General features: G+C 39.8%; 1 protein-coding gene across 5 annotated transcripts in view; it reads right to left on the bottom strand.

Moving 5' to 3' along the window:
• The window catches only part of FRYL (FRY like transcription coactivator), a 290,359-nt gene that overhangs the window by 2,523 nt on the left and 270,587 nt on the right, over window positions 1–17,249 (bottom strand). For 3 of the 5 annotated variants that reach the window (XM_066386291.1, XM_066386290.1, XM_066386286.1), the window contains 6 exons: window positions 15,270–15,419; window positions 14,466–14,564; window positions 6,992–7,060; window positions 3,206–3,223; window positions 2,339–2,449; window positions 162–352 (listed from right to left, as the gene is read on the bottom strand). In XM_066386291.1, coding sequence (XP_066242388.1) covers window positions 162–352; window positions 2,339–2,449; window positions 3,206–3,223; window positions 6,992–7,060; window positions 14,466–14,564; window positions 15,270–15,419 — 638 coding nt within the window. The remainder of the gene's footprint in view (window positions 1–161; window positions 353–2,338; window positions 2,450–3,205; window positions 3,224–6,991; window positions 7,061–14,465; window positions 14,565–15,269; window positions 15,420–17,249) is intronic. The other 2 variants (XM_066386288.1, XM_066386289.1) reach the window with 1 other exon arrangement.

Below are 17,249 nucleotides of genomic sequence, written 5' to 3' on the forward strand. Positions count from 1 at the left end.
AAGACAACAGCCAATACAATAGCCATCCAGTGTGAATCAAAATTATACTTTTTTTTGGTTGTTAGATTGGCAATATATATATATATTGGTGTGCCACGAGATAAAAAAGGTTGAAAATTGCTGGTATAAAGGCATCTCTTTAAAATTTCTTCACATTTTACCTGAAAGCTTTGACTTGTGCTACAGCTGATATAAATTCCTTATTTTTCAAAGTTTCAATTAAAGAATGAATGGCAGTTTCTATAGTAGTCTGTGCAGCTTTGGAAATGTCAATTTCCTCACTTTCTGAGGCCGACTCAGCTTCTTTGAGGATACTTTCCAGCTGGGCGAGCTCCTCTGACATGTTGATGACCTAAAACAAACACACAGACCTGAAAGAACCTCTTTTTCAGTAACAAAAAGGAGCACTGAATTGGCTGTGAAGATAGATTTGATGGTAGTAGTATTTTATTTTTAAAATTTTATTCATTTTTAGAGAGGCAAGGGGGAGAGACCAAGAGAGAGAAAGAGAGAAGGCGGAGGAGCAGCAAGCATCAACTCCCATATGTGCTTTGACCAGGCAAGCCCGGGTTTTGAACCGGTGACCTCAGCTTTCCAGGTGGATACTTAATCCACTGCGCCACCACAGGTCAGGTGTAGTATTTTAAAGATTTTCAAAGGTTAAACTTACTAATTAAGGGCAGTTAATATTTAAAAATGAATATAAAGCAATAAAATATCCCCTAATTTTTGTGAGCAGTATATTTTAAGTTCTCTAGTCAGAAGTGATAAATAATTTTAGCCACCAATCAGTAGTCTTTAAATACTCTTGATAACATTATAGATTGTACTTAGTATAATAAATTTACACTATAATAAAACAGGTTGTAACTGTTTATATTGTTTTTTTAATTTAATTTTTATTCATTTAAATTTATTGTGTTTAGATAGATTCAAGTGTCCCACTGAAAATCTCTCTCCCCCCAAATGTTTATATTGTTTTTAACATGCAATATATACTTCATCTTGTATAGTAAAAACATATTTACTTTTATGGGAGGATCATGAAATTTTTTTTTTTATACAGAGACAGAGAGTCAGAGAGAGGGATAGACAGGGACAGATAGGAATAGAGAGAGATGAGAAGCATCAATCATTAGTTTTTCGTTGTGACACCTTAGTTGTTCATTGCTCTCTCATATATGCCTTGACTGTGGGCCTTCAGCAGACTGAGTAACTCCTTGCTCGAGCCAGCGACCTTGGATCCAAGCTGGTGAGCTTTGCTCAAACCAGATGAGTCCACACTCAAGCTGGCGACCTCAGGGTCTCGAACCTGGGTCCTCTGCATCCCAGTCTGACACTCTATCCACTGCGCCACCGCCTGGTCAGGCAGGATCATGAAAATTTTGATAGTAGTGGAAAGACTTTATGTTTTAGAAGGTTATTTACCCAGTGTATTTTACCCACAGTATGTGTGTGCTTCTTTATTTTTTTTAATTAAAAGTTGTTGTTTTTTAGGTGAGAGGAAGGGAGATAGTGAGGCAGACTCCCACATGCCCCCAACCAGGATTCACCAGGCAACCCCATATGGGGCTGATGCTGGAGTACTGGGCTATTTTTAGTGCCTGAGGTGGTTGAGCTCCCAGTGGAGCTATCCTTAGTGCCTGAGACCACACTCAAACCAATTGAGGCACTGGCTGTGGGAGGGGAAGAGGGAGAGAACTGAGGGGAGGGAGGAGAGAAGCAGATGGTTACTTCTCCTGTGTGCCCTGACTGGGAATCAAACCCAGGACATCCCTACATCAGGCTGATGCTCTATCCACTGAGCTACCAGCCAGGGCCTGTGTGTATCTTTTTTTTAATTTAACCATTTAAAAAGATTAAATCATTTCTCCAGTGATGGTTTTTGTATCAATGGTTGATAATGGGGGAAAAATGACTCAAGTCACTACCTTTGAATCGATTCATTACATGCTTTACAACATTCAAAGTGGTTCTGACATGCTTATTCTTGTGTGTGTTACTAGAACTATAGAATAATATATGGCCAAGCTGTTAGGGGGTTTCATAATACAATGTTATGTCTTACAGAACTGATATACTTTACCAGACTTTCGATTACAGATGATGTGTTGCTGCTACTGTGACCTTTAAGGTCTTGAACCTTCTAAGACTGCTGGATATCTACTCTTATTTACTAATAGGCCTGGAAATAGCACATAATTTCCAAAAAAAATTCTGATAAAAAACAACTCGCTATACATGACTTTGACTTAAGCTCTCCTGCAAGGACTATACACGTATGCGTACATTTAATTTTGGAATCCGTTACTGATGCCTAGTACGACTGAGTATTTACCTCGGCTTCATTTTTTATTGCATTTACTTGGTTGATAAGTTTACAGTAGGCTTGGAACAGAAGTAGCAATTGAAAATGCAATTTGTATAATCTTCGGCAGAGCTCCAGTTCCTAGAAATAAATAACACTGCATTATAGTTAGGTGTAATTTTCCATATTTGACTAGACACATATTTCCAACAAATTTGTAAAAACAATTGTTAAAACTGCCTTGGCATTTATTTTTCTGCAGTAAGCAAGTTAATACGGTGTGAAGCTGATGAAAGATGCTTTGAAGACTGATTAAAATAAAAATTAAAGATATTGTTGGTTACATAATTCATTTTTAGTGTGAAGCACATTTTCACATTAGAATTTTAAAGCAGGCATGATATAGGTTGCTTTAAAAAGGATTCACTATAACTTAAAACTTGAAAGTCATAATTCAAATGCATATACTTTTGCCACATCGAGATGTCTATCTCATTGTATTCATCAGTAAGTGCTTGTGGAGGCAAAGTACAATTGGATAACCTCTTAGCTAAAAATGAATTCATTTTTCCAAAAAAACACACTTGGTAATCTCATTGAGATGAAACAATGAAATTAACATTTGCACTTTGATTTTTAAAGTTAAGAAATTTAAAAGGAGATGTTAGTTATAAATGTACAAAAGTCAAGTGCTAGTTGCACATATTAATTATAAAATCATTATTTTTACAGGACCAACATTTCACAGATTAGGGCTATGCAAACCTGAAGCACACGCTACTTTTAAAGTAGTCGCCCATGACAACCCATTGCTAGGTCACAAAGGGACAAGTGGCAAATGAAAACCGGTTTGTCTGACATGGATAAGTAGTCTATAAATTAAGACAGGTCACTTACTGCTAGAATTTCCATTTGCTAAGCAAGAAGGTGATCAGGTCACAAAAATACAAAGGAAGAAAAAGATCAAGAATTAGTGTAAGATCATTTCAACTAGGGTCACAAATGTCCCAGGCAAACGGAAGAACATTTAATTTTACGCCCCAAAGAAAAATTTATGATGCTCTTTCCAGAATAAAACTTTTTAGACATTTACTATAACTATTCAGGATGTTTTTAACGCATTTTTCCCCAAATAAGTTACATTTAGGCACAGTTTCTTTCTGTGTAAAAGTTGCAAAGATAATTGAACTGCACCGTAGCTGGGCGGTTCTGTTGGTCAGAGCATCGTCCTGACTGACGTACCACCGGTGCAGGTTTGACCCCCAGTTAGGGCACAGACACAGATCAACCAGTGCCTGCAGAAGCAGAAATACGTGGGACAATAAATCGGTGTTTCTCTCCCTCTCTCCAAGATCAAAAAAATATTTTAAAAAATTGAACTAACGGGATCTTAAAAAATTTGGCTATTATAAATGGTCTTTATCTAGGTTTTTATAGCCTTTCAACAAAAAAAACCGGCTAAGTGACATAAAAATTTCTTTGTAAAAGAGAAAATTCCTAATTAGAAAAGACTGTTCTCAGAAAAGAGCTGGCTTATAATCTTACATAATAAATACTTACCCACGAGAAGATTATCTTTGGTGGGACTCATTCTAGGTTTCCTACCTGTTATTGTCTAATTAGGTCCTATGTTGCCATAATTGGTGCTGAGTCAGAAGGTAAAATATCAAAAGTAGATTGTGTTTTAAATTGCATTCCAAATATAACTCAGTAAACTTCTGAAATTCAACCCTACTAAGTTTGAATCAAGTTAGATAATGTATGTAAAATACATAGTGAAACATCTAGTTTATGGACTACTTAAAAACGACCACATTTAAATATCCACAGCAACTGGAACCTACTCATTAATGGAGAGTAATGCTGTTTAAAACAGCAATTGCTGGCCTGACCTGTGGTGGCGCAGTGGATAAAGCGTCGACCTGGAAATGCTGAGGTCACCGGTTCGAAACCCTGGGCTTGCCTGATCAAAGCACATATGGGAGTTGATGCTTCCAGCTCCTCCCACCCCTTCTCTCTCTCTGTCTCTCCTCTCTCTCTCTCCCTCTGTCTCTCCCTCTCCTCTCTAAAATGAATAAAAAAACCCAGCAATTGCCATAATGTAAATATTGCTCGGAAAGTTCTTTGGAAGCCTGCTTTTCTAAGTAGCTCCCTCTGAAAGACTATTTATATAACATTTATTCCCATCAATTTAAAAAGGATTTGCTAAGCGAAGGTGAACTTTAGCTTCCTATAGCACACAATAAATTACCCAGTCGACCTGTGAATGTCAGTTAAGCAAAATCCAATGTCAAACTTATTAGCATATCTAAATTTCTAAGGTTTTACTGTATCCAGTTTTATATGGAAACTAACAACTACTTGAGTTTTACTTTTGCTCACTTCTCTTAGAGTAAATGAAATAGAACTATGTGCATATATCCATGTAAAGGAAAAGAAATCACTGATAAAAGTTTAGATCACCACAGTTGTAGGAAATAACACAGATGTAATTAATTCTACAGCTCTGGGCCCTGGCTGGCTGGCTCAGTGGTAGAGCATCGGCCTGGCGTGCAGAGGTCCCGGGTTCGATTCCTGGCCAGGGCACACAGGAGAAGCACCCATCTGTTTCTCCACCCCTCCCCCTCTCCTTCCTCTCTGTCTCTCTCTTCCCCTCCCGCAGCCGAGGCTCCATTGGAGCAAAGATGGCCCGGGCGCTGGGGATGGCTCCTTGGCCTCTGCCCCAGGCGCTAGAGTGGCTCTGGTCGCAAAGGGGCAGAGCATTGCCCCCTGGTGGGCAGAGCATCCGCCCCTGGTGGGCGTGCCGGGTGGATCCCGGTCGGGCGCATGCGGGAGTCTGTCTGTCTCTCCCCGTTTCCAGCTTCAGAAAAAAAAAAATTAAAAAAAAAAAAGGAATAAAAGCTTTTGATTAATAATCATAAAAAAAAAATTCTACAGCTCTGAATTACCAGAAATTATACTAAATATGCTAACACTGTATATTTTAATACCTTTTAAGTATACTGAAATTTGCATAAACATTTTTAAAAAATATTTAGATTGCTTATTATGCAAAAGAACATACTGGTTCACAGGGACAGAGCAGGTGACTCTCAAGGAGCTGACTCTGAGAGGAGAGAGATGGAAATGAAATCTTCAGTGTACAGTTTTCAGTGTTTATTTGGTAGAAAGCCTTGAGCTCTATAAAGTGGTGTAAATAGACTCTGGGAGATGGAACTCATTTTCTTCAAGGTGGAAGGGATGTAAGAAATCACTTAATCTAACCACCTCATTTATATAGGAAAAAAGGAATTTATATTACTCGCTTAAACCATGCAGTAAAATAGTGGCAAAGACAGAATTAGAACCAAAGGTTCCAATTCTAATCTAGGGTTAATTCCTTATGTTATGCACATGGTTTGACAATTCCTTTGTAACAGTGCAGGATTGCCTAGGTTTGAATCTAATTCTGCTTACTTACTGATTTTAGATAAGTTAGCTTCTCTGAGCCTCAACTTCCTCATCTACAAAATGGGGATAATTATAACATCTACTAGACAAAGATGTAGATAATGAGGATATAGATAATGAATGTGAAATACTCAGTACAGTGCCTGGCAAATAGTTAACATTTATTTATTGAGCATGTATCATCATTTTCTCAGAATTTTAATTCAAAAAAAAATTTTTTTAACAGAGATAGAGAGAGTCAGAGAGAGGGATAGACAGGGACAGACAGACAGGAACGGAGAGATGAGAAGCATCAATCATTAGTTTTTCGTTGCGCATTGCAACACCTTAGTTGTTCATTGACTGCTTTCTCATATGTGCCTTGACCACAGGCCTTCAGCAGACTGAGTAACCCCTTTGCTCAAGCCAGTGACCTTGGGTCCAAGCTGGTGAACTTTTGCTCAAACCAGATGAGCCCACACTCAAGCTGGCGACCTCGGGGTCCCGAACCTGGGTTCTCAGCATTCCAGTCCGATGCTCTATCCACTGCGCCACCACCTGGTCAGGCTAATTCAAATTTTTAAAAATAATGGTACAATAAGTTTTACTGACTAGAAACCTATAACAATGTAACTGATACTGAAAAAGATTAGAATTCCAATGTAAAATGCAGAGATCATTAACTGACGAATGCTTCTCTTCCCGTATGAAGTTCCACTCCTGTTAGAATACTATGTAGGTCTTCATTTATCCTCACTTAATAGATGTGTTGTGTATGCGTATGTGTGCTTTTCTCTGAGAAAATACTCTTATTTTCCCTGAATTTTATACTAGTGAAACACATTCCAGTTCACATAGTCAGAATTCCATGTGTAGAGAGGCTATACGAGCGTAGTACCTACCACTACCGAGGTTGGCATTCCTGACCAGACAGTTTCGCTGCAGAACACCAGTGAGGAACAAAAATGCCTTTAAGGGGCAGGTGCAACTGAGAGCTGACTCGGCCTGCCCAGATAGCCATCAAGCTTAGCTACTGAATGTTATTAAGCTCCAGACACAAGCTGGTCATTCATTTTTATTAAAGCAAATTTTTCATTACTAAGCCAATATTTCACTGAACCTAACTTTTACAAAGATTGTTCTGATAACAAAAATGAAAAGTTTATTTCTTGGAATATCAAATAAGGACATTTGAGCACACACATTATTTTACCTGACACAGAAATAGAACAAAACTAAGAACAAGAAACTTACTTGTGCATCTGTGTTGATCCTATACATGTCTTCTTTGGCACCAAACGTCCTCTTACAATTGTCTAGCCACTAAAGAAATAAGTGACAGTAATATAGTAATTGTACAATGACATTGGTAATATAACAGCCTGTGTGTATAAAACAACAAACAAGTTAACCTGAATTTCTAGGAATGGTGGCTCACTATTTACATGCAGTGAGCCAAACGAAGCAGGATGGTACTTGGAGTGCAACCAGACGCACACAGTTCTGAGCGCACACCAGACGCATTTTCTGGAAATGCCAGAAAAGGGTCTTCTATTCCAGGGACTATGTGCTCCACTTCAGTGAAGAATACTCTGCATTTTGCAGGTTTTATTGGAAATCTTCACAATCTGTACCCAGCCTTTGTCTAATGTAAGATGGGAAAATGAAAATGCGATTCCCCTCCGGTCAATTTAATAAAGGCAGCTTAGAATGAAGCAAGGCCCTCTGCTTATCAGAAGTGTAAATCTCAGACTGATGTCAGGTTTAATTAGTGAAACAGAAACCAAAATCCATTTTAAATCTTATTTTTATTTCTTTCCCCTTCCTTTTTTTGGACAGTAATGAATGACAAACATTATCTGCAAAGAATATTGGCTATAGAAGCCGAATGGTATTTTTCCTTGTCTAGGAGCTATTCCTAGAGTTGGCTGTTTATTTAGGAACCTTTTCTTTGGTCCAATAAAAAAAATAATATCACTGTGGTTTAAATGGAAATAGACACTGGAGTCACAGAATATCCAGGCTCAAGTGAAAGCTAAGATTAAACCTCAGGTTAAGCTCCTAGATTCTGACAGTTTGATATTATTAATAGTATCAGTGCTTTTGACATCCTACTTCTTTTTTATTAGGTGTGGTAAATTAAACATAATAATAAAATATAAATATAAGAAATCATTAGGACGTTTTTCATTAGAACTTATAGAAAAACTACTAGCTACATTAAGTTTACCCTTTGAAAATACTTCATTATTAGACATTTAAAATTCTCAACTGTAGCTTAATGTTCCACATGCAAAGAATTAAAGTTAGACATCTCAGTTATTTCAAAAACAATCTCTTTGACCTTCTGTCCTGTTTATGCCCCCAGATGGCACCAGCCCTTAGGCCCTCTGCTGACAGACAAACATGTTAAATTCAGTGAGATGCAGCCACGGGCACACGGCCAGAAGATACCTGGATGATCTCTTTTTTTACAGAGACAGAGAGTCAGAGAGAGGGATAGATAGGGACAGACAGGAATGGAGAGAGATGAGAAGCATCAATCATCAGTTTTTTGTTGTGACACCTTAGTTGTTCATTGATTGCTTTCTCGTTTGTGCCTTGACCGCGGGCCTACAGCAAACCGAGTAACCCCTTGCTCAAGCCAGTGACCTTGCGTCCAAGCTGGTGAGCCTTGCTCAAACCAGATGAGCTCGCGCTCAAGCTGGTGATCTCGGGGTCTCAAACCTGGGTCCTCCGCATCCCAGTCCGACGCTCTACCACTGCGCTACTACCTGGTCAGGCATGGACGATCTCTTTATAGGTACAAAATTCAGTAGACATTCATCATGGAACTGATATATTAGTCTTTATTTACACAAAATGTGTGGGTTTTTTTTTTACAATATTTATTTATTTTTGAGATTATTCATTTTAAAGAGGAGAGAGAGAGGAAGAGAGAGAGAGAAAAAGGGGAGAGGAACAGGAAGCATTAACTCCCATATGTGCCTTGACCAGGGAAGCCAGGGTTTCAAACCGGTGACTTCAGCGTTCCAGGTTGATGCTTTATCCACTGCGCCACCACAGGTCAGGCTGTTTACACAAAATGTTAAAATGCTTACACAACACTTAATCATCATCACTAATCCAGTCTAATTTGTCCAAGTAAAGTAATAAATTTGAAAAAAATTTCAATTGATTATCTAATAGCCTGTTCTTACTATATATGCTTATTTTTTTTTTTATTAAGTGAGAGGTGGGGAGGTAGTCCTGCATGCACCCTGACTGGACCAGGATCCACCCAGGCCAGCCCCCTACTGGGTGATGCTCTGCCCAGCTGGGGCCACTACTCCATTGCTTGGCAACCAAACTATTTTAGCACCTGAGGTGAGGCCATGGAGCCATCCTCAGCTCCTGGGCCAACTTCTGCTAGAAGCATTCGAGCCATGACTGAGAGTGGGGGGTCGGGGAAGAGGTGGGCTGGAGAAGCAGATGGTCACTTCTGTGTGCCCTCGCTGGGAATGGAACCCAAAACTTCCACATGCTGGGCTAATGCTCTACCACTGAGCCAACCGACCAGGGCCATATTTCTTACACTGTATGCTTAGTGATATGGTATTTTGGGGGCCACTACTGACCATAATTATTTTTATTTTTATTCTTGTTACAAGGCAAGCCCTAACCCCCCATTGCAAGGGCTGTGCACTGTCCCGAAAGGCACACGTCCACAGCTTTCCAGTGGACACAGGACACAGCAGTTTGTGTACAGAGTACCTCCCGCCCACCTCTGACTGGTCTTCCTGTCATGTTTTCTTTACTCAAGGCTCAATGAAGGTTAAAATTTAACCTGAGAGGTGTGGCTTCTGGGCATGATGGAGGAGCTTGGAGAAGGCCAGTCCTCCAAGGATGCCTATAGAAGCTGAATATCATTAGCCAGGATGAAGGGAGTGAGAGAAAAGGGCCGAAGGAAGCCCCGCATTGATTCCATTGTGTACTCTAGGCATATTTGCTTATCCATGTCCCTAGGCATAGAGCTTGAACAGGAAGTGGTGGCCTACAGTGTCACTGGACTAGGAAAGTATGGAGACATTGAGGACCCTGGAGAAGAGAACTGCAGAGGAGGGACCCCAGCAGTCCGAGCCTAGTTTCCCCTTGGGGAACACTTGCTGTTCCTACATTTCTCATGTGCAGGAGAGGCTAAGAAACCAAGTATCAGCAGCTGGCGTCTAACAATGTAAAGAGATTTCTTTTTTCATGGTTCTGGGGAGACAAAAATGGTTCGATCTCTGCCAAGATGGCGGGGTCCTAATAAATACCTCAGGCTTTCACTCACGATCCCTGGAAAACTTGAGGAATAACTGAGAAAAAATCTATTAGAGGGAAAAAACCTAACAATAAAAAATACTTAGTTGATAGAAAAGACAAGAAAGAAAAACAAAGTAACAATGAATAGATGGGACAAGAAATAGTGAGATGGTAACTCAAAGAAGAACCAAGGTTCATTCCCCTTTCCTGCCATGTGAATGTTTGATTCAGGACAATTTCTTGAAAAGAACATCCTTTCCCCACTGCACTGCATAGCACCTTCGCTATGAATTATATGACTAATGTGTGTGGGTCTGTTATCGGGTCCTCTGTTACATTCCATTGGTCTATTTGTCTATTCTCATGCCAGTACTACCCTCTTTTCAGATCTGTCATAGGTCTTATTGGCAGGAAGTCTAACTCTGTTGTTTAGACCTAGCTGTTGTTTTTCATGGACTAGGTTTGGAAGACTTTTTCTGTAAAGGGAAGGTAATAAATATTTAGGAGTTGAAAACCATATATTCTCTGTTGCAACTGTTTGTGGTTATGCACTACAAAAATAGACAGTATGAATATAAATGGGATGGCTATGTTCTAAAAAAAAATTTATATAACCAGGTAGTGTGCCAGATATTACCTGAGTGCTACAGTCTGATGAGCTGTGTTCAAGAAGATTGTTTGCCTTGCACTTGCTGTTCTATTTCCATAGAAATTGTAGAGTTAGCCTGTCAATTTTCATAAATATATCTGCTGAGATTTTGAATGCGATTGCATTAAATCTACATGTTATTTTGGGGGGGAATGACATCTTTACACTATCGAGTCTTCTGACTCATGAACATGGTAGAGTCCTCCATTTATCTAGTCTTTAATTTTGTTCAGTGATATTTGGGATTTTCTGTGTGGAGGTCTAAGGCATCTCTGACTAGATTTATTTGAAGGTATTTGATGTTTTTTTATTAACAGTGGTACATATTGTTGTAAAACCAACTTAACGGTTTAAAAGAAATCTGTGTTTACTGGGAATTTCTTCTGGTTTCACCTAGGGTCACTCTTAAGTCTCCAGTCCTGCGACAGCTTCCCTGGGGCTGGAAGCAGCAAGCTGGCCTCACGTCTGTCTGCCCTGGCAGGCTGCCTGTCCTGGCTGGGAGGCCTCCACGCTCCTCCGCAGGGCCTCGCATCATCCAGTACACTGGAGCCCAAACAGGTTGCATATTAATCCCTGTGACACTCTGACCAGCACGATGGCGAGAGCAGAAGCTGTAGGAGACCCCGTGATTGTCAGTCTCGGAGGCTGCACAGCGGCGTTTCTACACCTGATTGTACAGAACGAGTTCTACGGCCATTCCAGGCTGAGGAGGGGAAACAGACTCCATCTCTAGATGAAAGGAACAGCAAATGGGTGTGGACACGGAGAAGCGTGCTTCCCCAGGGTTATTCCTGTAACGATCTACCACGGCTGCTGGGGTAGGCAAACACTTCTGAAGAAACAAAAGCCACTAACCATAATGGAAAAGACTGATAACGTGGATGATTAAAATAGAAAACTTCTGTTCATTGAAAGAGGCTATCAAGACAGTGAAAATGCTAGCTACAGAGAGAGGAAAAATTTGTTATATATACATCCAATAAAAGGCTTGGGTTTAAAACAAAGAACTACAATAAGAAAACCTAATCCGTTTGCAAAAATGGGCAAGGTGCTAGGCACAATTCACAAAATACCTAAATGGAGATGAGATACCTACATGAGAAGTGGCTCAGTCATCACGGGAAATGCAAAATAATATGAAATGCTATCACACACCTACCACAACGAATACGATTTTAAAAGCTGGCAATACGAAACGACAGTAACTTTTTGCACACACTTCTAGAGGGGTTGTAAACTGACACAACCTCTTTTAGAAACGTGCTTGGTAGAACCCACAGAAGTTGAACATCTTTGTATCCCATGATCCAGCATTTCCACTCCTAGATACACAACAGATATGAGAACACACATCTGCGAAAGACATTACAAGAATGCACTATTATTTGTAAGATGACCAGATCTTGCTGTTTCTTTCCTGACATTGAAAACCCTTTCCTCTTTCTAGTCTGTCATTCTTTCAGTCTAAATATAAGATCCCTTTCTCTTATAGGTTAGAAAGCCCTGATGTAAGTATTGTCTCTTACTATATTCTCTCCCTAAAATAGCCCCCCCAATCTAAAATTACTGTCTTTGAAGGCCTAAGGTCGTATCTCTATTCCATGAAGTTTTATTTATTTATTTATTTATTTTTATTCTATTCCATGAAGTTTTCCTATTGATATTAGCTCAAGTGACCTTTCTTTGGAAATCAGCACATGGCCTCCGTTTCTATTAGGCCTGGACAATTCAGGGAAATCTCTTTCATCGCTAGTACTTTTATTTATAGCTACAACTTAAGTGATACTTTACTTTTGCCTTAATTCTTCATATATTTGTGCCTTATATAATCTGGACTATTAAAGGAGTAAGAGCCAGGCTTTATACATCATTTTTTCATAGGCCATTACATGTGATAGATAATCTTTTTAAAAAAATTTTTAAATTTTAAATTTTTGAAATTTTTCTGAAGTGAGAAGCGGGGAAGCAGACAGACTCCTGCATGCACCTGACCGGGATCCATCCAGCATGCCCACTAGGGGGCGATGCTCCGTTGCAACCAGTGCCATTCTAGCGCCTGGGCCAACTTTGCTCCAATGGAGCCTTGGTTGGGGGAGGGGAAGTGAGAGATAGAGAGAAAGGAGAGGGGGAAGGGTGGAGAAGCAGATGGGCGCCTCTCCTATTGTGCCCTGGCCAGGAATCGAACTTGGGACTTCCACATGCTGGGCTGACGCTCTACTGCTGAGCCAACTGGCCAGGGCCAGTGATAGATAATTCTTAATGAGAGATCCATGTACTCTAGAAAAAAAAAAGTCTACAGTACACAGTTTGTGTGAAAAGGAAAAGCATTTTTTAAAAAATTTTTTTCTACCCCTGCTAAGTGAAAACCTACTCTCAGGGAAGAGAACTACTGTGCTTCGCAGCACTAGATTGGAGTTAATGATGTATTTCCTAGCAGGTAATATCTATACTACAATATCATAATGGCTCTCAGACAGGTAGTCTTATTTTCCCACTTGCAATGCAGACAACAACTATTGTCTCGACAAAGAAGCATTTTATAAAGCTGCAGATTTCCATTGTGCTCTTAGAGGACCAGTTTGTAAGAGGCAGAGACAGGAATTCACTGGGCAGAGCGCTCAGAGGCTGCATTCTTCTCAGTAAACCCTGAGCAAGCACTAGGAGGTCGGGGTCCTCTCTCCTGCTTCAGCTGTTCAGTTCCCAGGTTAGCACTTCCAGAGTCAGCGCAAACAACTCTTCAGGCCCTGCCCATTTTTTTATTGGATTGTTTGGTGTTGAACTGTGAGTTCTTTATATATTTTGGATATTAACCCCTTGTTGGAGCTGTTGTTTGCAAATATCTTTTCCCATTCAGTTGGTGCCTTTTGTTTTGTTGGTGATTTCTTTTGCAGAAGCTTTTTAATTTGATATAGTCCCATTCACATCTCCCAAGAAGACATACAAGCAGCCAACAGAAATATGGAAAGATGCTCAACTTCACTAGCTATTAGGGAAATGCAAATAAAAACTACAATGGGATGCCGCCTCACACCTGTTAGAGTGGCTGCTATCAACAAAAAAATATTAACAAGTATTGGAAAGGTTTTGGAGAAAGAGGATCCCTCATTCACTGCTGGTGGGAATGTAAACTGGTACAGCCACTAAGGAAAACAGTATGGAGGTTCCTCAAAAAATTAAGAATAAAGTTACCCTATGACTCAACAATCTCTCTCTTGGGTATCTACCTGATAATTTTGAAAGCATTTATTCAAAAAGATATATATATATATGAATCTCTATGGTCACTGCAGCATTATTTATGATGACCAAGACATAGAAATAACCAAAGGATCCTAGATGCTTGGATAAAGAAGGAATGGTACATATATACTATGGAATACTACGCAACTATAAGGAAACATGAAATACCACCGTTTATAACAACATGGATGGACCTTTTGAGTATATTATGCTAAGAGCATAAAGTTAGTTACAAAAAGCTAAAAACCATGCTTTCACTCATGTGAGATATAAAACTGAAACTCATAGACACAGACAACAATATGGTGGTTACCAGAGGGAAGGGGAGTTTGGGGGGTGAAGGGGAATGGGGTCCAAATATATGGTGACCGAAGATGATTTGACTTTGGGTGGCGAGCACACAATGCAATAAATATACAGATCATGTTTCATAGCAATTATATATTTGAAACCTATAATCTTACTAACCAACATTAATATATATAATTAATTAAAAAATACAAGAACTTGAAGGAAAAAAGCAAACCACTCTTTTCCCATGGTCAAGAGACTGACCTGCTCCGCTGCCTCTCTCTTGGCATTGTACGTGTCCAGGTGCTCTTGTAGCTCCAGAACGCTGAACTTGAGTGTTTCTAGCAAATCACACGACATCAGCTACCAAATCAGAAACACATGGATCCAGGTTACCATTTCTGGTCATGATCATGACACCGACAACTTTTGGGTCATGGAATTTCTGTTAGTTGGTTTGTAGCCCAACTTGGAGTCAGTGTCCCCATACTGCGCTCTGTCCCATATTAAGGGCTGACCTTTCACTGAAACAGTAAGAATAAAGTGGGATTTCCAGGATGGCAGCAAGGACTAGCAGGCCTTCAAATGCTTTCAAGAACTGGCTCAGGCCAGAAATGGCATGGCAGACCAGTATATGCCTTGAAAGCAACCCGTCTGAAGCTTCTTCAGCCTTAGTTTCTTTCAATATTTTAACATATACTATCCAAGTACGCTTGGAAACGAGGTGGACATGTCCAGGACCTCCGGGTTCTCATGGAGGAGGTCTAGCCTTCCGCCACCCACTTTTATTCAGGAATCATGAAAAAAATACACATCTCTAGAACATGACTTGTTAGCTTCCTCACCTAGGACGTGTGGAAGGTGAGGCCAGGAAGGGGTCAGAATCAGAAACAGTCAAAGGTCACTGCATATAGAATACTGCAATTGTATTTTGTTAGATATTTACAATCAAGTTGAATTTATGAACCTTTATACTTTACAATTCTGAATTACCTTTTAAATATCCTATTTACTGAATCATGCCATTCCAGTTTAGTCTTTAAGATAAGCCCTCATGTAAAAACTTACCGTTTCAGCATCCACAAAGACTGTTGGGCATTCTGAACACATCATCATGACTTCCAATGAACTTTTAAATTTGGTACCAATGCGTTGCAGACTCTCACCAAGAAAGCTGACTGCCTCATTAGTTATGTCTCCAAACTTTCTTTGAATTGTCTATGGTGAAAAGCAAAGGAAAAAGTTTAACAATTCCTAAGAAGGCCTCTTTTCATCTTTAAGTAAAACATAATTTATTAATTAGGGCAATGTTTCCTTTTAAAATTATTATAGCGATATTTGGAATTCTAATAACTGATATATAAATACTTGTTTTTAGGCACTCTTTAAAAAACATTAATTTCTAAAATAATGATCAAAGATTTACAGAATAGTATTACTGAAAACAAACTGATGACACTGTCATTCACCCCCCACATTCCTGAGTTTATTTTAAATGAGCAGAGACACAGGAATACATGTTACACACCCTTAGAAATAAAGTCCTCCCATGTCTGAGGAATTAGCTCTTCTTAAAGTTAAGTTCTACCTGAAAGAAATTTTTGGTAAATTTTTGGCTATTGGCTGCCGTGTGACTTCTCTTAATTAAAGTCATAAAAATGCATTAAGAATAGTTATCTTCTCAAAACTCAAGAATATTTATTCATATAAAACAATCAGATAATGTCTGAGCCACAGTGAGCACTCAAGGAATTAAGACTATTAGTAGTAGTATAATAATTATCCAAATAGCTCATGTGTACCTATATGTATATGTGTAGCACTGTTAGGTGTCATTATGATTAATTAAAAAAAACAAACAAACAAACCCTAAGCCACAATCTCAGGCATCAAGAAACAGACTGTTGGCCCTGGCCGGTTGGCTCAGCGGTAGAGCCTCGGCCTGGTGTGCGGGGGACCCGGGTTCGATTCCCAGCCAGGGCATGTAGGAGAGGCGCCCATTTGCTTCTCCACCCCCCCCCTTCCTCTCTGTCTCTCTCTTCCCCTCCCGCAGCCAAGGCTCCATTGGAGCAAAGATGGCCCGGGCGCTGGGGATGGCTCCTTGGCCTCTGCCCCAGGCGCTGGAGTGGCTCTGGTCTCGGCAGAGGGACGCCCCGGAGGGGCAGAGCATCGCCCCCTGGTGGGCAGAGCATAGCCCCTGGTAGGCGTGCCGGGTGGATCCCGGTCGGGCACATGCGGGAGTCTGTCTGTCTCTCCCCGTTTCCAGCTTCAGAAAAATACAAAAAAACAAAACAAAAACAGACTGTCAAAGGAAAGAAAAGAATATAAACAGAAACCTCAAGTATCAATGGGAAAGTACAGAATTAAGTAAATGTTCCAATTAATGAGCACTAAAGCAATACCGGCGGGAAAGACTAGAGGTTAGAATGGTTGGGAAAGCTTCAGTGAGAACAGGTATTTGGCAGGGTCTGCCAAGAAGAGCAAAATCTGCCTATCTGTGGTAGGTGGTTCAGAAGATAATTATTTAAATGGTGGCATATCTCTATGCCTTAGTTTCCCTAGCTACAGAATGCTAAAAATATATTTACATTCCATAGGTCTGTTGTAAGAATTAATTACTTAAACAACTTAGCTTAGTGCCTAGAATGTAGTGAATACTCTGTAAGTGTTAGCAGGTTATTTTTAGGATTGGAAGCAACCTTAGCTAAATTTTTAAGGTCCCCCATAGTAATAAAAGTACTGATTAATTTAGCATTTAATCTGTTTTATGATATTGACTGTAAGCCCCTTGAAGGCAGGGACTATGCTTTCTATTTGGTATTCCCTGATGGCACCTAGTATAGAAAACTAACCAGCTGTTTGGAAGCTGTATTCTAATTGCCTTAAAGGAGGTATCTGTAGTAGTCATTGTATGAGTACCAGCAGTAGTAGTACAATGTCACAAGGTAAATTTAGTAAATCACTACGGCAGGAAAACTAATTTTTACAATCAGCAGAAATATTAAAATATGAGCTGCTGATTTTAGACCCCAAAACCATCCCTTTCTC

The sequence above is a fragment of the Saccopteryx leptura genome, chromosome 5 (assembly GCF_036850995.1).
Source record: "Saccopteryx leptura isolate mSacLep1 chromosome 5, mSacLep1_pri_phased_curated, whole genome shotgun sequence".
Lineage (NCBI taxonomy): Eukaryota > Metazoa > Chordata > Mammalia > Chiroptera > Emballonuridae > Saccopteryx > Saccopteryx leptura.